Source organism: Saimiri boliviensis, chromosome 17 (assembly GCF_048565385.1).
Source record: "Saimiri boliviensis isolate mSaiBol1 chromosome 17, mSaiBol1.pri, whole genome shotgun sequence".
NCBI lineage: Eukaryota > Metazoa > Chordata > Mammalia > Primates > Cebidae > Saimiri > Saimiri boliviensis.
Window position 1 is genome coordinate 71,695,715 of NC_133465.1, and position 20,706 is coordinate 71,716,420.

General features: G+C 61.3%; 1 protein-coding gene across 1 annotated transcript in view; it reads right to left on the reverse strand.

Annotated features, from left to right (window-relative positions):
• Positions 1-12,096: 12,096 nt before the first annotated feature.
• Positions 12,097-20,706, reverse strand: part of LOC101044192 (T-cell antigen CD7) — a 28,467-nt gene continuing 19,857 nt past the window's right edge. Inside the window, exons 4-7 of the mRNA XM_074389082.1 lie at positions 20,239-20,298; positions 13,966-14,286; positions 13,604-13,722; positions 12,097-12,861 (exon numbers count right to left, since the gene is read on the reverse strand). Coding sequence (XP_074245183.1) covers positions 12,748-12,861; positions 13,604-13,722; positions 13,966-14,286; positions 20,239-20,298 — 614 coding nt within the window. The 3' untranslated portion in view covers positions 12,097-12,747. The remainder of the gene's footprint in view (positions 12,862-13,603; positions 13,723-13,965; positions 14,287-20,238; positions 20,299-20,706) is intronic.

The window sequence follows — 20,706 nt, forward strand, 5'->3', positions numbered from 1 at the left end:
ACCCACCTGTCCCACCTGTCCCACCTGTCCCGCCTGACCCGCCTGTCCCGCCTGTCCCACCTGACCCACCTGTCCCGCCTGACCCACCTGTGCCACCTGACTCACCTGTCCCACCTGTCCCACCTGACCCACCTGACCCACCTGTCCCACCTGACCCACCTGACCCACCTGTCCCACCTGTCCCACCTGTCCCACCTGTCCCACCTGACTCACCTGTCCCGCCTGTCCCGCCTGACCCACCTGACCCACCTGTCCCACCTGACCCACCTGACCCACCTGTCCCACCTGTCCCACCTGACTCACCTGTCCCGCCTGACCCACCTGTCCCGCCTGTCCCACCTGACCCACCTGTCCCACCTGACCCACCTGTGCCACCTGACTCACCTGTCCCACCTGTCCCACCTGACCCACCTGTCCCGCCTGTCCCGCCTGACCCACCTGACTCACCTGTTCCACCTGTCCCACCTGACCCACCTGTCCCGCCTGTCCCACCTGACTCACCTGTCCCACCTGTCCCACCTGTCCCACCTGTCCCACCTGACCCACCTGTCCCACCTGTCCCACCTGTCCCGCCTGACCCGCCTGTCCCGCCTGTCCCACCTGACCCACCTGTCCCGCCTGACCCACCTGTGCCACCTGACTCACCTGTCCCACCTGTCCCACCTGACCCACCTGACCCACCTGTCCCACCTGACCCACCTGACCCACCTGTCCCACCTGTCCCACCTGTCCCACCTGTCCCACCTGACTCACCTGTCCCGCCTGTCCCGCCTGACCCACCTGACCCACCTGTCCCACCTGACCCACCTGACCCACCTGTCCCACCTGTCCCACCTGACTCACCTGTCCCACCTGTCCCGCCTGACCCACCTGTCCCGCCTGTCCCACCTGACCCACCTGACCCACCTGTCCCACCTGACCCACCTGACCCACCTGTCCCACCTGTCCCGCCTGTCCCACCTGACTCACCTGTCCCACCTGTCCCACCTGTCCCACCTGTCCCACCTGATCCACCTGTCCCACCTGACTCACGTGTCCCACCTGTCCCACCTGACCCACCTGTCCCGCCTGTCCCACCTGACCCACCTGTCCCGCCTGTCCCACCTGACCCACCTGACCCACCTGTCCCACCTGACCCACCTGACCCACCTGTCCCACCTGTCCCGCCTGTCCCACCTGACCCACCTGTCCCACCTGACCCACCTGTCCCACCTGTCCCACCTGTCCCACCTGTCCCACCTGACTCACCTGTCCCACCTGTCCCGCCTGACCCGCCTGTCCCACCTGTCCCACCTGTCCCACCTGTCCCACCTGACCCACCTGTCCCACCTGTCCCACCTGTCCCACCTGTCCCACCTGACCCACCTGTCCCGCCTGTCCCACCTGACTCACCTGTCCCACCTGTCCCACCTGACCCACCTGACCCACCTGTCCCACCTGACTCATCTGTCCCACCTGTCCCACCTGACTCACCTGTCCCACCTGTCCCAATTCCTCACCTCATACTTGTGCCTCCAACCAGTTCACCAAGCACACTGGGAGCCCCCACCCCAGCACCTCGGCCCTCCTGCTCCTCTCCTGGGCGCTGCAGCCTCCCCTCCTCCCAGCCCCTCGTCGCTCTCCTGCTGTTTTCTCATCAGCTCCCTGGCTGCCCAACACCTCAGATGCTTCCTGAAGGATGTCACTTCTCCTCCTGCCTCCCCCAGGGCCCTGGGAGAAGGGCCCGAGTTTGTTTATTCTCTGCTGTATCTCCAGCACCCAGACCGCCACCCTGGCCAAAGCAGCCACTGAGTCAATATTTGTGAATGGAGCTGGAGCCGCCGCCTCCCAGCACTTGGGGAGGCAGAGGCAGGAGGATTGCTTGAGCACAGGAGTTTGAAACCAGCCTGGGCAACATAGAGGAACCCTGTCCCTAGCAAAGAAAAGCAAGTAGCCTGGTATGGTGATGTGCACCAGTGGTCCTAGCTGTTGGGAGGCTGAGGCAGGAGGATCACCTGAGCCCGGGAGGCAGAGGCTGTCCTGAGCTGTGATTGCACCACTGCACTCCAGCCCAAGCCACAGAGTGATCTCAGCTCACTGCAACTTGAAACCCTGGGCTCAAGGGATCCCCCTGCCTCAGCCTCCCGAGTAGCTGGGATTACAAGCACGCACCACCACATCCGGTTAATTTTTGTACTTTTGCTACGTTGCCCAGGCTGGCCTGGAATGCCCGGGCCCAAGTGATCCCCTCGCCTCGGCCTCCCGAAGTGCTGAGAAGAGGACCGGAGTGAGCCACCGCGCCCAGCCTGTATCTCGTTCTTTTCTTAGTTCCTGAGGATGGTAAAGGAGCATCTGAACAAGGTTTTGTGCACACCAAGTGACGTCTTTTTTCTGATTAACCAGCGTGCAGGCCCGTGTTAACCAGTCTCATGACTGGTAATATATCTGTTCTTCTCTGTGGTCACATTATTCCTGGTCTTTTAGTTTCACATGTGTTCGTGTTGGTTACATCTTATTCTGTTGTTCCATTTTGTCAGAACATAAGGTTGATGGGAAGACTTTCGCTTTCTTCTGGTTCCCATCTGCCTCTCGTAAGCTTTCCACCCTTTTATTTCCAAGCTATTGGTGTCCTTTTGTTTAAAGCGTGTTTCAGGCCCAGCGTGGTGGCTCATGCTTGTAATCACAGCACTTTGGGAGGCTGAGGTGGGAGGATTGCTTGAGGCCAGGAGTTTGAGCCCAGCCTGGGCAACATAGTGAGATCCGTCTCTACAAAATATTCAAAAAAATTAACTGGGCATGGTGGTGCACACCCGTAATCTCAGCTACTCAGGAGGAGGCAGGAGGATTGCTTAAGCCTGTGAGGTCAAGGCTGCACAGAGCTATGATTGATTGAGCCGTTGCACTCCAGCCTGGGTGACAAGAGTGAGACCCTGTCTCAAAAAAGAAAAGGAAGAAAAGAAAAAAATAGATATATTCTGTAGACAACATATTGCTGAGTCTTTACATTTACTTATTTTTTAGAGACAGGATCTTACTTTGTCACCCAGGCTGCAGTGCAGTGGCACGATCTTGGTTCACTGCCACCTTCTGGGTTCAAGTGATTCTCCCACCTCCGTCCCTCGAGTAGCTGGGACTACAGGCACCGCCACCATGCCCAGCTAATTTTTGAAATTTTTAGTAGAGTTGGGATTTCACCATGTTGGCCAGGCTGGTCTTGAACTCCTGACCTCAAGTGATCCATCCACCTCAGCCTCCCAAAGCATTGGGATGACAGGCATGAGCCATTGTGCCTGATCTTTACTTTTAAATCCAATTTATGACTCTCTTTTAATCAGCAAATTTAGTCCACTTACATTTACTATAAAAGCACATGTAATTTTGTTATAATTGTTGCAATGATAAATTACAGTTATTAGGACTTGTACTTCCTGTTAAATTAAGGCTTCGTTTGTCCTCTGATTCACAGCTCCGTTCACTACACACTCTTCGGATTCGTTTTTGTCTCCTCTTCTGACTGGATGCTCTTTCTGCTGAAGATGGAGTCATCTCTGTTCTGTTTCTCACTTTGGTTGCCCTGAAGCTTCCATCTGCGTATTTGCCCAGCTGGATTTCGGAGCCTCATCTTATCTACATCTTGTTTCTGACAGAAGTGTCTCTGTGTGACATCGTTATTATCTAGAATTTTAGTTTGAGATTGTTAGGTAGATTGAGCATGCACTGTAGATTCTGTGGTTTTTTTTCTATCATTGCTTTCTCTTTTTTGGACAAAATAAACTCTATGTGATTGCTTCTCATTTCTCTTCTAAGAATCTTCTGCTTGTTTGGGTTTCTTCTTACTTGGACACGCCTCCAAGAGGGATTTTTGAGACAGAGTTTCGCTCTTGTTGCCCAGGCTGGAGTGCAATGGCGCGATCTCGGCTCACCGCAGCCTCCGCCTCCTGGGTTCAGGCAATTCTCCTGCCTCAGCCTCCCGAGTAGCTGGGATTACAGGCACGCGCCACCATGCCCAGCTAATTTTTTTGTATTTTTAGTAGAGATGGGGTTTCACCATGTTGACCAGGATGGTCTCGATCTCTTGACCTTGTGATCCACCTGCCTCGGCCTCCCAAAGTGCTGGGATTACAGGCTTGAGCCACCGCGCCCGGCCCGAGGGATTTCGAAGTCTGCTTCTCAGGTGTGTGACTTAAGACCTTATTACATGGCCACGTGTGGTGGCTCACACCTGCAGCCGCAGCCCTGTGAGAGGCTGAGGCAGATGGATCACCTGAGGTCAGGAGTTTGAGACGAGCCTGGCCAAAATAAAAACCTGCCTCTACTAAAAACACAAAAATTAGCCCGGCGTGGTGGCGCACACCTGTCATCCCAGCTCCCTGGGAGGCGGAGGCGGGAGAATAACTTGAACCCGAGAGATGGAGGTTGTGGTGAGTCAAGATGGCGTTACCGCACTCCAGCCCGGGCGACAACAAACCAACCAACCCCCCAAAATCTTTATTACACACTTAAATTTTAAATTTTATGACAATGTAGTCAGAGGAGACGTTCAGGTACGAACGTCTTTCCTTTTGGCACCGAAGCATTTCGCCCCCCGTCCCCTCGCACCTGAGCTGTCGTTGAGCGTCCGCCTGAGCCCGTCGCGTTCCGATCGTCTCTGCCGCGCGGTGCGGTCCCCCGGCCTGGCGGTGGCTTCCGTCTCCCCCGCGAGGCCCTCGGCCCCCACCTGTAAGCGGAGTTCTCCCTCTTTCTCATCCCTTTATAAATGTGTTTCCTCTTCCGTTACCGGTGTCTCGTAGCGTTTTCTTTGCTCTGTTTTCTCCCTCTGGGAGGCGTCCTCGGCTGCATCCTGCCCCTCCCCAGCGCGGCTGTCCTGCTGCTCACTCCGTCAGCGATGCCACTGGGGCGGGGATTCTGGCCTTCGTCCCTGGCACGCCCGAGCGGGTGCTGACAGCTCTCTCTTCCTGCTCCTGTCTTTGAGGACGGGTTTTCTCGGGCCATGACGGGTGCCCTTGCCCCCTGAGGTGCCAGCACTCAGGCCACGAGCCTCAAGGGCACCCAGGCCTGGTCCAGGCTTTGGGGTTGGGCCAAGCCCGGAGTAGGGAGGGGCGAGGCCCGGGGTGGCACAGGCCCTGCCCCTTGGATCCCTCTGCCTGCCTTGCCAACTCCTCCCTGTCAGCCGTGGTTCCTTGGCCAGCACCTTGTGTTGGGAGCTTCAGGTGGGGTCTCAATGTCCAGCCTCAGACTTTGGGGTGAGGGGTGAACGCTCCACATTGGGGGTTTCCGCCAAAGCACAGGGCTGCCCTGGGCCGATGCTTACTCAGATGCTCCAAGTCTAAAAGCCCCCCCACCCCCAGGAAATACTCAAAGCTTCAGCCCGGGGTGGGGCGGGCCGTCCTCCAAGGCCTGCGCCTCCCGTCTCCGTGGTGTCCAGGGAGCCTGCACAGTTGGGGGAGCGTTTGCTCTGACAAGTATTGTCTTGTCCCCATTCTGCAAACGTGAAAATCAAGCCCCAAGAGGCTCAGTCCTAGAAATGGACGGCGGGGGAGACAGGAGTCAGAGCCAGGGCACGCGCTTTGTCATGAGGAGGTATTGGCCCGGCACGCCCAGGACACGGCCAGCTCGGTCGGGGCCTCTACCCCTGAGCCTGGGTGCGGCTGGGGACACACCACGAAGGAGCCTCCCTGCCTCCAGGGCCTTGCCGTCTGGCTGTGGGCAGAGAAGCGGAGATAATCATGGGCACCCAGATGAGCCCGGGAGGCTGGATGGAATTGGGAGGAGGGGAGGAAGACTTTGGGGGGGGGAGACCTCGGCCTAAGCATGGGGGGGATGAGGAGGGGAGGATCTCAGGGAGCACAGTCCTGGGCATGGGGGGGGGGAGGATCCCAGGGAGCACAGTCCTGGGCATGGGGGAGGAGGAGGGGGGAGGATCCCAGGGAGCACAGTCCTGGGCATGGGGGAGGAGGAGGGGGAGGATCCCAGGGAGCACAGTCCTGGGCATGGGGAGGAGGAGGGGGGAGGATCTCAGGGAGCACAGTCCTGGGCATGGGGGATGAGGAGGGGGGAGGATCTCAGGGAGCACAGTCCTGGGCATGGGGAGGGGGGGGAGGATCCCAGGGAGCACAGTCCTGGGCATGGGGGAGGAGGAGGGGGGAGGATCCCAGGGAGCACAGTCCTGGGCATGGGGAGGAGGAGGGGGGAGGATCTCAGGGAGCACAGTCCTGGGCATGGGGGATGAGGAGGGGGGAGGATCTCAGGGAGCACAGTCCTGGGCATGGGGAGGAGGGGGGGGAGGATCCCAGGGAGCACAGTCCTGGGCATGGGGGAGGAGGAGGGGGGAGGATCCCAGGGAGCACAGTCCTGGGCATGGGGAGGAGGAGGGGGGAGGATCTCAGGGAGCACAGTCCTGGGCATGGGGGAGGAGGAGGGGGGAGGATCTCAGGGAGCACAGTCCTGGGCATGGGGGAGGAGGAGGGGGGAGGATCTCAGGGAGCACAGTCCTGGGCATGGGGGATGAGGAGGGGGGAGGATCTCAGGGAGCACAGTCCTGGGCATGGGGAGGAGGAGGGGGGAGGATCTCAGGGAGCACAGTCCTGGGCATGGGGGGGATGAGGAGGGGGGAGGATCTCAGGGAGCACAGTCCTGGGCATGGGGGAGGAGGAGGGGGGAGGATCTCAGGGAGCACAGTCCTGGGCATGGGGGAGGAGGAGGGGGGAGGATCTCAGGGAGCACAGTCCTGGGCATGGGGGATGAGGAGGGGGGAGGATCTCAGGGAGCACAGTCCTGGGCATGGGGAAGAGGAGGGGGGAGGATCTCAGGGAGCACAGTCCTGGGCATGGGGGAGGAGGGGGGGAGGATCTCAGGGAGCACAGTCCTGGGCATGGGGGAGGAGGAGGGGGGAGGATCTCAAGGAGCACAGTCCTGGGCATGGGGATGAGGAGGGGGAGGATCTCAGGGAGCACAGTCCTGGGCATGGGGATGAGGAGGGGGAGGATCTCAGGGAGCACAGTCCTGGGCATGGGGGAGGAGGAGGGGAGGATCTCAGGGAGCACAGTCCTGGGCATGGGGGAGGAGGAGGGGAGGATCTCAGGGAGCACAGTCCTGAGCATGGGGGATGAGGAGGGGGGAGGATCTCAGGGAGCACAGTCCTGGGCATGGGGGGATGAGGAGGGGAGGATCTCAGGGAGCACAGTCCTGGGCATGGGGAGGAGGGGGGAGGATCTCAGGGAGCACAGTCCTGGGCATGGGGGGATGAGGAGGGGAGGATCTCAGGGAGCACAGTCCTGGGCATGGGGGAGGAGGGGGGAGGATCTCAGGGAGCACAGTCCTGGGCATGGGGGAGGAGGGGGGAGGCTCTCAGGGAGCACAGTCCTGGGCATGGGGGAGGAGGGGGGGGGAGGATCTCAGGGAGCTTCCTAATTTACAGATGGAAAATGTAGGTCCAGAGGGACAGTGACTTGTCCAAGGCCACAGGGCTCTGTCTCTCGTATTGATGGAGGTCCCCTGTGCTGAGTGCCTGGGTCCTTGGAACCTCAAGCCCCAGCCCCTTACCCCTGTGTCCTCTCATCTTTTCCCTGGGTCCCAGTTGACAGTGCTGGACGTACAGGGACCAGTGGGAGCCAGCCGGCCAGCCACAGAGCTGCTGGTGCATGGGTCCCAGGGGATCCCCAAATGTGGGTGCCCTAGTGACTTTTTCATGTTTACAAAGGGGTTTGGTGGCCTCCTGGTGCTGAGGGCCTGAGCCTCAGGTGCAGAGAAAGCAGCAGGGGCTGTGGACACCGCAGAAGCCACCACGAGGGCCCCGGGACAGTGTGATGCTGTCGGCTACAGTCCTGGGAACCCCTGAGGACTGGGGGAGCCTGTCCTGGAAGGCCAAGCCTGGCGTGTCTTGGGATTCCCTGCCCCAGCTAACACACCATTGTCAAACACAAGTGCTGAGAAAGAAGAAACTAAACCCACAGCTCACCACCCAGAGAGAGCCACTGCCAGCACCTTGTGTGTGCCATTCCATCATCTTATTCCTGCAGAAATAGAAAGACGTACAGGTACAGCCACGCTCAGCATAAAGACCTTTCGGTCAGTGACGGGCCACACATGCAACAGTGGTCGCATGGGATGACAGCAGCTCCCCCACGAAGCCTGGGTGTGCCTGGGCCCTGCGTCTGGGTCACGGGGCTCGCTCCGTGACGGTCACAGCCTGGGGGTGGCCCGGGCCCTGCGTCTGGGTCACGGGGCTCGCTCCATGACGGTCACAGCCTGGGGGTGGCCCGGGCCCTACGTCTGGGTCACGGGGCTCACTCCATGACGGTCACAGCCTGGGGGTGACCTGGGCTCTACGTCTGGGTCACGGGGCTCACTCCATGACGGTCACAGCCTGGGGGTGGCCAGGGCCCTAGGTCTGGGTCACGGGGCTCACTCCATGACGGTCACAGCCTGGGGGTGGCCTGGGCCCTGCGTCTGGGTCATGGGGCTCACTCCATGACGGTCACAGCCTGGGGGTGGCCCGGGCCCTGCGTCTGGGTCACGGGGCTCGCTCCATGACGGTCACAGCCTGGGGGTGGCCCGGGCCCTACGTCTGGGTCACGGGGCTCACTCCATGACGGTCACAGCCTGGGGGTGACCTGGGCTCTACGTCTGGGTCACGGGGCTCACTCCATGACGGTCACAGCCTGGGGGTGGCCAGGGCCCTAGGTCTGGGTCACGGGGCTCACTCCATGACGGTCACAGCCTGGGGGTGGCCTGGGCCCTGCGTCTGGGTCATGGGGCTCACTCCATGACGGTCACAGCCTGGGGGTGACCTGGGCCCTATGTCTGGGTCATGGGGCTCACTCCATGACGGTCAAAGCCTGGGGGTGACCTGGGCTCTACATCTGGGTCACGGGGCTCACTCCATGACGGTCACAGCCTGGGGGTGGCCCGGGCCCTACGTCTGGGTCACGGGGCTCACTCCATGACGTCACACAGTGATGACGCTGCCCAGCGAGGTGTTTCTCGGAACTCATCCCCGTAAGCAGCACGTACACCATCTACACTGTAATAAACGTGCCATCATGCGTCTCTTCTGCAACCGTCTGTGTGGCTTCATTGTGTCATGTGAGGGTCCTAGGGTGAAGTCACAGAGTGTTCCATGGTACCCTTTTATTATTATTATTTTTATTTATTATTATTATTTTGAGATGCAGTCTCACCCTGTCACCCCGGCTGGAGTGCAGTCGTGTGATCTCGGCTCACTACAGCCTCTGCCTCCTGGGTTCAAGCAATTCTCCTGCGTCAGCCACCCGAGCAGCTGGAATTACAGGCGCACGCCACCACGCCTGGCTAATTTTTGTATTTTTAGTGGAGACGGGGTTTCATCATGTTGCCAGGCTGGTCTCAAACTCCTGACCTCAAGTGATCCACCCACCTCGGCCTCCCAAAGTGCTGGGATGACAGGCGCGAACCTCCCCCTCCCAGCCCCGGCCCATGGTGCCCTTTCAACACCTGCGGCATGTGCTGTAATCACTACAGCAAAATTCTCCTGCTTGGAGACTTAGGCCCTTCCTCAGTTGTTATCTATATTTTTAAGATGGGGTCTCAGCTGGGTACAATGGCTCACACCTGTAATCCCAGTAGCGCTTTGGGAGGCTGAGGCAGGAAGATTGCTTGAGCCCAGGTGTCTGAGACTAGCCTGAGCAACATGACAAAACCCTGTCTCTAATTAAAAATTAAAATAAAGATAAAAACATACATAAAAGATAAAGACGGGGTCTCACTCTGCACCCAGGCTGGAACGCAGTGGCGCAATCACAGCTCACTGCAGCCCTGAACTCCTGGGTTCAAGCAATCCTCCCATCTTGGCCTCTTAAGTAGCTGGGACCACAGGTGCAAATCACGGTACCCGGCTTCAGTTGTCAATTTATTTTTAATTAAAAGTAACATTGCAATGAATATTATTATGCCTCTAAGCTTTTTTTTTTTTTTTTTTTTGAGGCAGAGTCTCGATTTGTCTCCCAGGCTGGAGTGCAATGGCATGCTCTGGGCTCACCACAATCTCTGCCTCCCGTGTTCAAGCGATTCTCCTGCCTCAGCTTCCCAAGTAGCTGGGATCACAGGCACGTGGCACCATGCCCAGCTAATTTTTGTATTTTTAGTAGAGACGGGACTTCACCATGTTGGTTAGGCTGGTCTCGAACCCCTGACCTCGTGATCCGCCTGCCTCAGCCTCCCTAAGGGCTGGGATTACAAGTGTGAGCCGCCTCGTTCAGCCCCTGGAAGCTTTTCTTCTGTGCCCAAAGATAATTTCCCAAAGATGCATTTATAGAAGTGGATTTCCAGGTAATGACATTTCCATCTTTGGAAACCCAGTTGATTAAAAGTTACCTCGTTTCAGCTGGTGCTGCATAGATACCTAGCAATGGGAATGGTGGCCTGTGTTTATTGCTCGTTTTGGTATTTGGGTATTTTTAGTTCGTGCTTTCTTCCCGTGGATTGATAGGGCTTTCTACGAATGAAGCATGCTGACCTTGGATCTGTAATTTGCTGGTCAAATATTTCCCCCTAGTCTGTGGACGTCTGTGGTTTATCTTTGCCTGTTGTGTTTCGCAGAGAAGTTCAACAGCTCCCACTGTGCTTTTGTCTCTGTGACTTGGATGGATGATTCGATGGTGAAGATGTGGGGTCAGGGGCTCAGGAGCCTCACTGTCTCGTATTGACAGAGGTCCTCTGTGTGCAGGGGCGAGGAGAACGCGGTGGCCAAGGTGGACCACCAGCTGAGTGTGGCTGGGATGCTGGCGGCCCCCAGCCCCCGCAGGCCTGGGATGAGGGCAGCCTGGGGAGGGAGGGGACTCTGATTTCCCTTGTGGTGGTGGGATAGGGCAGCTCAGGGAGCTGGTACAGGCACAGCCAGGCCTGCAGCGGCTGGAGAGGCCTCGGGCCTCAGCCAGGTGTCACGAGACCACATTCGAGGCTGGAGGCCCGCCAGGGCTGCCCACGTGAGGCTGGGGGTGCTCCTGGACGTAGGTGCTCCAGGACACGGGCCTGGAGCCTGCACAGTGGCAGCCGGACGAGGCCGTGGGGCGGGTCCTACACAAGAAGGACCCCGGGTTTACGCATCGGTGAGGCAGGCAGATGGACTTGAGGGGTGGATGTGGGGTGGATGAGGGGCAGGTGTGGGGGTGGGTGAGGGGCAGGTGTTGAGGGTGGAGGTGGGGCAGGTGTGGGGGTGGGTGAGGGGCAGGTGTTGAGGGTGGAGGTGGGGCAGGTGTGGGGTGGGTGAGGGGCAGGTGTTGAGGGTGGAGGTGGGGCAGGTGTGGGGTGGGTGAGGGGCAGGTGTTGAGGGTGGGGGTGGGGCAGGTGTGGGGGTGGGTGAGGGGCAGGTGTTGAGGGTGGAGGTGGGGCAGGTGTGGGGTGGGTGAGGGGCAGGTGTTGAGGGTGGAGGTGGGGCAGGTGTGGGGGTGGGTGAGGGGCAGGTGTGGGGGTGGGTGAGGGGCAGGTGTGGGGGTGAGTGAGGGGCAGATGTGGGGGTGGGTGAGGGGCAGATGGGGGTGGGTGAGGGGCAGGTGTGGGGTGGGTCAGGGGCAGGTGCGGTTGTGGGTGAGGGTCCTGCACAAAGGCCCCACCTTGGCTGTCCCCGCCTGTTCCCGGGGGCAGTGAAGCGCAGTGTGTGGGCCCGGGCAGCTCCCCAGGCAGTGCCTCGGTTTCCCCCCGCTGGTGGAAGGATGGCTGGCATCCCCTGGGGCAGCATGGGAGCTGTGCTGGCCTGGGAAGATCCTGAGAGTCGTGCTGTGGCCCCTCTCCCTGCCAGGACGTCTGAGAACGAGGAGGGGCAGGAGGGAAGTGCCCGGCGGCTCAGCCGGTCGCCGCCTGCCCTGGGGTCGCCTCCGAGGCGCGGTTCCGGAGGCCGTCGCTGGGGTGGGGTGGAAGAGGCGTCCCGAGACTCCCGAAGGGCCCCCGGGCCCAGCCTCCGTCTGTCCAGGTGGACGTGCTGCTTCTCAGGTCGGAGGCCCCCAGGACTCCTTTCGGGGCTGGGTGGGAGGTGCTTCCTCCCCACCGCCAAGGTGGCAGCGTGGGGGGTCTACAGTGTCAAACCCTGCCCCCACCCCCGGCTCCTGCTGGCTGAGAAATAAATGCGGAAGTCAGAAGCAGCAGCATAGAAGCCTTTATTTCTGGTAAGGCTGGGTGGGGGACTGGCCTCGTCTTCTCTGCCTGGCTGCTGGGGGTTTGGGGGCCTGCTGGTGACTGGGCCGGCACTGAAGGGACAGGGTTTTGTGCCCAGGCCCGTCCCACAGAGAAGTCCTCCTTGGCCATGGTTTGGAGACACAGCCAAAGGACAGTCAGGCTTTCTCCCCGTGGCGGTGTGGGCTGGGCAGGGAAGGCTTCCTGGAGGAGGTGTCTGTCATTGTCCACTGAGAAGCACCGTCGGGCCTGGCCACTGCCTCTGTGTTGGAGCTGGGTGGGGCTGGGCCCTCCAAACTCTGCTGCAGCAGTGGGAGGACATCGGGGTGAGGGGTGCAGTGGGCCGAAGGTGCACAGGGGCAGAGACACTGGGGTGGGGGTCAGTGGGAGGACCGCAGGGCAGGGGGGTTGTTGGGGCAGAAGTTGGTGGTGGAGCAAGGGGGATGGACCACGGGGCAGGGGGCGCGTCGGGGTGCGGGGTGCGTCGGGGTGCGGGGCACATCGGGGTGCGCGGCGCAGTGGGGTGAGGGGCACGGTTGGGGTGCGGGCTGCGTCGGGGTGCGGGTCGCGGTGGGGCAGGGGAGGCGGCGGGGGGCCCCGGCGGGGCGTGGCAGGCGCACGGGGTCACTGGTACAGATTTGGGGGGGCGGACAGCGTGTGGCAGCGGCTGGGGGACATGTCCTCATACACCCCACACGCCGCCGAGTCCTTGTCCCGAGATGAGCACACTTTCTTCATCTGAAAAACAGAACCTGTCGTCCGCGACCGGTGGCTGGCCTGGTGTCCCGGACCCCGCCCCACTCTGGTCGGTTCTCATTTTAACACTGGACCCCCGAGGGGCTCCTCCAGGCTGGCCCCCAGCTCTCCTGAGCCCCAGGGCTTCCTGGCAGAGGCTGCCCCAGACAGGGATGAGTCGGACCCCCGGGCGGAGCCTCTGAAGAAGGAGGGTGGAAGCGGCTTGGACACCCCAGCCCAGGCCCAGCAGGCCCCCGCTCCGGCCCCAGACAAACAGCAGGGACAGAGGGCAGTGGTCACAGACCAGACCCTGTGCCTGTCCGAGGCCCCCTCCCCTTCCCATGACCACACAGCACGCCAGCACACTCCAGCATGCACACGCAGGCCTCAGAGACGCCCCCGTCCCACACTCACACCTGCACACACGCACACCTGCACACACGCACACGTGCACACCTGCACACGTGCACACCTGCACACACGCACACGTGCACACCTGCACACACGCACACCTGCACACACGCACACCTGCACACACGCACACCTGCACACGTGCACACGGGCCCCAGCTTCACTGCTGATTCCCTCCGTCCCTCCCATGCCACTTCCACCCTGAGGGCTGCCGGAGCCTGCAGAGGAGGCATCGGGTGCTGGGGTTTTCCTCTGAGGCCTTGGCGCCCCCCACTCTGCTCTCAGGAGAGGGACACTTGTGGGGATGCAGGTGGCAGCTGGGGCTTACACTGACCTGGGTCCTCGCCAGCACACACGCCACCCCCAGGCCCAGCCCAAGGAGGAAGGAGACCACCATCAGGGCCGCAGGAAGGGCAGAGGCTGTCGGCGGGGCCTCCGGGCATCTGTGTGCGCCTTGGGACAGTTCCGAGAAGGAAGAAGGAAGGGATTCTCCGGCGGAGAACCTTGTTAGAGCCCCTGAGATTTGGGGTTCAGGGCAGGGAGAGGCAGTGGAGGGGAGGAGGGGCAGCTATCTAGGAAGCTGCTGGGAGCTGGAACAGTGCAGGCCCGTGTGGGAGGGAGGGTACCCCGACAAGGGCTGGGGAGCTGGCCTGGCCAGCAGCGGCAGGAGGGGCCCGGGGTGGGCGCAGTCCCTACCTGTCACCAGGACCAAGGTGCCTTGAGGGGGGCGGAAGACATGAGTCTCCGTGAGGCCCTCACAGATGTAGGTGCCGGTGTCTGCCGGCTGCAGGCGCTGCAAGGTGATGGTCAGCTTGTCCTGGGACCCCGAGAAGTTGACACGGTCCCGGAACAGCGTGTTCACCGTGGGCATCACCCCGTCCTCGTAGTAAATGATGTCTGTGGGCTGTGGCCAGAGTCGCTTCAGGTAGATCCCACTCAGGGCCCCGCCGGTGGAGCAGGTGATGTTGACCGCGCCTGCCACGGGGGCCATCGTGAAGCAGGGAGACTGCTGCATCTCTAGGGAGGACCCGGGCTGTCACCACCAGGCTGGCCAGAGGGACGGAGAACGTCCTTCCTGCAGGGAGCCGTGGCGGGGACCGTAGGGCCTGGACAGCCCAGGGCTGACATGTCGCCGAAGACACAGTGCCTTGTGGGGCCCGGAGCAGCTCTGGGCACCCGCGCCGGGGGCTGCCCTCAGGCTCCAAGGCCTTGGGGCTTCTTCCTCCCAAAGCAGTGGCCCTGCCCGGACAGCCCCGGCCACTTTCCACCTGGGGTCCCCCTTTCTCCTTCTCTTAAATGAGTCCCCAGATGGTGGAGGCCGCTCAACACCCCACCTGCTTCCCGGGGGCTGTGCTGTGGTCCAGGCTGGGGGTGCTGAGCTCACGGGGCAGGGGGAGCTCCAGAGACGTGGCCATGGAGGGTCCGGGAAGCTCTTACCTTGGATGGTCAGGGCCTTGGGCAGGCCTGGGGCCAGTGCCAGGAGGAGGGTCAGCAGCAGGAGCCTCGGGGGCCGGGCCATGTTCCCCACACCCAGCCCTCCCAGCCCGGTGAGTGCAGCTGCTAACCCTCTGTGTAAGCAGGACCACAGAGAGCAGCACACAGCAGACCGCAGGCCTCAGAGCTCAGAGAGGGCTTCCTGGAGGTGGTGCCTCAGACCAGGGCGGTGCTGGGCGCCTCTCTGCCCTCCCCAGCGCTGCTTCCCCAAGAGCTGTCCTGACTACAGGGTGTCCCTGCCCCCACCCTCCCTTTGCATCTCCACAGGGAGGAGGTCAAGACCAGGGGCTGGGCAGACGAGAGGACCGAGAAGGGACCCCTGGCTGGGGGCAGGTGGCAGGGTCTGGCGGTGAGGCCCAGCCTGCCTGTTTCTCTGGGGCACTTTCTACTGGGACCTGATTTATGCCCAGAAATCTGGAGCCACCTGTCATTCACCCACACAGTGCGCAGGGCAGGCCAGAGCCAGCCCCCCAGGTGTGGCTGTGAAAGGAGCCCAGGCCTGTGCCCATCGCTGCAGCTGACCAGCCCACCTGGAGCCTTTGCGTTCCCCGTCCCAGGGGCGGGAGGGCTGAGCTACGGTCCAGGCCTGAGGTTCTCCTCCTCCTGGAAGGAGCGTGCCAGGCCGCAGCGCTCAGCTCAGGGAGCTGAGGAAGACCCCTGCCCGGCCTCCGACCCCAAGAGGTCTGAGTCTGCCGAAAGGGGGCACTTCTCCGTTCTGAGGGCCTCCCACCACAAGGATGAAGCGTCCCTGTCAGTGCCCAGAGCCAGCATCTGCAGCACAGGTGCAGGAGCGGGTTCACACGTCTGTGTCGTGTGTGTGCAGAGGTGTGTGTGTGTGACTCACACACGGACCGGCCGCCCTGAGCTGCTTCCCAGGGGCCCCGGCCCAGCAGGCAGTGCTGAGACACGTGTGGGGCTGTGAGGTGTGCAGGTTGTGTGCTGGGCTGAGGGAGGCTCTCCATAAACGAGAGACAGAGGGCTTGGGGGCAGAATCTTGCCCAGGGCCCTGGGGCGCCCCAGCACAGATGCGGAGAGAGGTGGGGCTGATGCGCTTTCCAGAGCAGCCCTTCCTCTGGCCTCTGCTCCATGCGTGCATTTGGTCAGCGACGCTCACCGGGTGTCTTTATGTCAGACACCGCCAGGAGCAGGGGGCAGTGCAGACCGGGGCCCTCCCGCCTGGAGCTGACGTCGGGAGGCCAGATGGACAGCCAGCAGGACGGGGCTCCGGTGTGACCCCCAAAGGCCAACTCAGGCAGAGGCTGTGGGTGACACCAGCTGAGGCCTCAGGGATCAGCATTCCAGGCAGTGGGGTCAGCAGGGCAGAATCCCTGAGGCCAGGAGCGTCTGAGGACGGCACGGGGCTGGGCGGGGCTGGGGGTGCAGAAGCAGACACAGACCCCCACACACCGAGGGGGAAGGTGGCATGAGGACCAGCAGGGAAAATGGACGCAGACGAGCCACCAGGAAAAGATGAAACTCCTCAGGGACTTCAGCCCAGGATCTCCTCCGAGGCTCCTGCCTGGGTGTGCAGGGGTCACGGGGACCACCGTGTGCCCCACCCACACTACAGTTTCAGAATGACCTGAGGCTGGGCGCAGGAGCTCATGCCTGTAATCCCAACACTTTGGGAGGCCAGGGTGGGAGCATCGCTCGGGCCCAGGAGGGCGAGGCTGCATGGGGCCCTGACCGCGCCCTTGTTCTCCAGCCTGGGCAACAGACCCAGACCCTGTCTCCAAAAAAAAAAAAAAAGAAAAGAGAAAGAACTTAGATTGACCTGAAGGCACGCCAACGCTCTTCAGCCTGTGTAGGCTGGTGTGACACCCCCGAGGCCCCTACTGCATGGGGGTCCCGGGGGCTGTGCCCACAGGACAGGATCTGACCCAGTGGAGCCCCGGACCCAGCATGGGGTGAATCGAACCTTATTTTAACCTGAGACACAAACTCGCCCCTCTTGGACTCTGCTCCAGCCTGACCCTCGGGGTGGCTGGCTCTGCGAGGCCACGGCCGCCGGGCACCGCTGTGCCCCTGCCCACTTCACTGCAGTGAGGGCTCCCTGAGTCTTCATCTTTAGGACGCCTTAGGGACGTTTGGGGGCTTAAAGCACTAAAGACGTTTCTTTTAGATTTTTGTTTTTCATTTTAAAAATTGCATTTCCCGGCTGCTTGGATGTTTGTGAGTCCTTCTGTTTTCTTTATTTCGAAGACTCGAGTCACAGAACCTTTTCAGAAAAGTGAAGGGGGATTCCGGGAGTTGCTTCACCAAGAAGACATCAAAGGCTCCGCCGCAGTGGCAGAAAGCACCCACAGACCTGGGTCCAAGGACGTCCGGCAGGTGGGGTGGCCAGGAGGGGGCGGCCGCAGGCGGCCGAGGGACGGAGGGACGCACGTGCAGCCCCGGAGGGCAGCGCCGGACTCACCAGCCCGGGCCTGAGCCCGAGCCGCCACCGCCTCCTCCCGGCCCGGCCTGCGCTGCCCCCTGGTGGGGGGCCAGGCACCATCCCAGCCTCTAACACCCCACCCGACCTTGGCCCCCGGGGCTCCCGAGGGAGGGGCCCCCAAACCTGCCATTCTCATAGGCGAGGGACAGGTATGTGGCCAAAGCCCCCCAGAGCCCTGAACTGGAGTATCCCCGTGGTTCCAGCAGCGGCCGCCTCGCTTGGGGGCAGCTCAGGGAGTGGAGAGCGAAGACCCGAACTCAGGGCTAGACTCAGCCTAGGGCAGCGGGAGGCAGCCTGGGTCTGCGGGTTTGCTGAGGGCGGAGGGAGGGGCATGGGTCCTGGCAGGTCGGGCACGGCAGTGGTGAGGTGGTCTCATTTTGGAAACTGAGGAAGCAGAGCTTGGAAGACCTGGGGGGTGGAGGGGAAGGGTCTGCACCCACCCCGGAGTGGGAGACACAGAGGCCCAGGCTGCCGCCTGCTCTCCCAGGCCCTCCCAAGCAAGCCAGTGTCCCTGCCCTCCGGTGGGACGAGAGACCCAGGCCCCACCACCCAAGGTCAGCGCTTGGGGCCGGCCCTCCTGCGCGCTCTGTGCCAGGCAGGTGGTTGGGGTCTGTGGCATCTGAAGACGAGGGTTGGCGGACATCAGCCCCAGTGTTCCACGTGCTGAGGGTTTGACCACCGGTGCTGGCGGCCTCGGGGTGGGCTTGGGGGCTGGGAGGGGTCCTACTCAGACCCTGCTGGGTTCTCGCTCTGGGGGCTCAGAACTTCGCCTGGGGAGGGCGGAAGGAGGTGCGTGTGTGGGCATCTCGTCCCTGGGTCCACAGCTGCGCCCTCGGGTGTGTGCTTGCGTGCACACCCCCACCCCCAGGCACACCACGCACCCTCACAACACACACCCTTCCACACTCCCCCAGCCCTGGGTTCTGAGCCTGCTGGAGGTGGCACCCTCAGCAAGAGGCCCCTTTGGCTCAGAAACTCCAGGTTCCGTCCCTGATGGAGACGGCACGTCCTGCCAGGCTGCCCTCCAGGGAGTCCTGGGGACAGTGACGGTTGTAGGGAGGGCACAGTGGGTCTGGTGGGAGTCTGGCTCTGTGTTCTTGGCCATAGCCGGCTGGGCCCCTGGCGGGGACTGGCTCTCAGGTGCTTCCCTACCCTCTCCTGGAGCCCCGTGGGTGGAGGACAGTGAGGGTGAGCTCAGCCTGGGCTGGCCCCACCCGAGACTCCCCACCCCGCTCACCCTGGGATGCAGGGCACCCTACCTCCTGGCGTTGCCGGAAACGGTGGCACATGTAGCAAGTGAGCATGACCACAGTAACTGTGAGGATGGAGACAGCAGCGACCACCCCCGGCACAGGCCTGGACGCAGCGCTGGGGACAGACGGTACCTCTGAGCCTGAAGGGGACAGTTCAGAGACGGACAGGTGGGCTGCTGTGGGAAGAAAGTTGCCTGGATGCCTCAGCAAGAGACGGAGGTGCAATCTGTCCCACGTCATAAACAACTGATTACTTAGTTATTACAATGACAGCAAATAGATTCTAGATTCAATCACACAATTATATAATCAATCTTACTGCATCATTATTCTCTATTTTTTTTTTTTTTTTTTTGAGACAGAGTTTCGCTCTTGTTGCCCAGGCTGGAGTGCAATGGCGCGATCTCGGCTCACCGCAACCTCCGCCTCCTGGGTTCAGGCAATTCTCCTGCCTCAGCCTCCTGAGTAGCTGGGATTACAGGCACGCACCACCATGCCCAGCTAATTTTTTGTATTTTTAGTAGAGACAGGGTTTCACCATGTTGATCAGGATGGTCTTGATCTCTTGACCTCGTGATCCACCCGCCTCGGCCTCCCAAAGTGCTGGGATTACAGGCTTGAGCCACCGCGCCCGGCCTCATTATTCTCTATTAATCTTTGCTTTAGTGTAGGAACATTTGAGTCTTATAGTATCGACAGAATCAGGTGAAATATAATTTGGAACTGAAGGGACATTGTGAGAAGTGATCGGGATGTAAGAGTAAATGCTTCTCGGTAAGGCCAGTGCCCGGGAAGGTGCCCGTTGCTTAGCAGGCAGGACTTGCGGTAACACCAGCACCTAGGGAGGCACCCGTTACTTAGCAGGCAGGACTCTCGGTAATGCCAGCACCCGGGAAGGCGCCCATTACTTAGCAGGCAGGCCTCGCGGTAAGGCCAGCATCTGGGGAGGCACCATTGCTTAACAGGCCGTGAGGGGGAGTTTCCCTCCCACTGGGGAGTTCAGAGAAAACTCTGCTCTGCCGACCCTCGAGGAAGGTCTGACGCTGGCCAGGGGCTTAAACACCTCTCCGTGGTGCGGTGCTCCGATGGCCGCCATCCTCGTCCACCTTCGTGTTCCACCCACCCGATGCTCCCCTGTAAATTCTTAGAGGCCGTGAGCAGTAAGAATAGAGGAATCCTAAAAGCCTTCGCTCTGTCTGATAAGTGCATAGAAAGATGCTGACGTATGTGCCTCCCCTCCCTGCAGCGCTGTGTGAGAGGGAGGGGCCCTCTGTGCTGTACCCACATGACCCCCTGAACTGTGGCCACGTGGCCCCCCGTATTGTCAGTACGTGATTTGCTCGACCCCTGCCCATCATGTGAGATGAGTCACTCTCCAGCCCTGCCCCCCGCCCTGTATACAATAAATGCCAGTGCGTCCTGGCACTCGGCCACTGCTGGACTCCGACTCTGGTAGCCCTGGTCCCCGGCACAGCTGAATGCTCTTATCTCTATGTCTTGTGTCTCTTTTCTACGATCTATCCATCGTCTCACAAAAGAACACCCCCTAGACCCTGCGGGGCTGGACCCTGCAGGCCGGGCATTCCCTCCCCCCACCTCTTCCGTGGAGCCCTCAGCCGCCGCCTCCTGCACACCCCCTGGGGGGAGAATGAGCCCCTGGTCTGCTCAGCCCCTGCTGGGGAGGCTCCAGAGTGGGAGGGGACCAGGAGGGGAGCCGGCGCGGGAGCACAGAGGTGGGAGGAGACCCAGGAGGCGGGTGCCGCGGGCCGCGAGGGGAACACCTACCCCTCAGTGTGCCAGGTTCCGGGAGCTGCGTACTGTCACCGCCCTTCAGGCCCTCGGGCTCTGGGGAAGAGACGCAAAGGCAGGTGAGGGGCCTGCCCTAATGTGCTCCCCGGGGTATCTGAGGAGCCCCGTACCTGAGTGCAAGAGGAGCTCACTGGTTCCCCTGGGGGGCCCTTCCACCTGGGGGTGGGGAGCAAAGCAGAACCCCAATTTGGATGACCTGGGTGGATCGGAACTGGGTGTGGTAGAGGTGGGAGGGCGGGGGGGCGCCGTGGAGGCTCCTGGGCTTCGCAGGAAAGGAAGGGGAGGGGTGAGGAGTGGGTTTGGGGGCTGAGCGTTCAGTGACCCTGCACAGTGGGGCATGGGGCAGCCACCTGGGGCATGGGGCGCAGGTGGGAGGGGCTCTGCTAGCCACTGCAGCTTTCTGGTTGAACCAAGTAAGAAACTGGGGTGGGGGCTGTGAGCCCC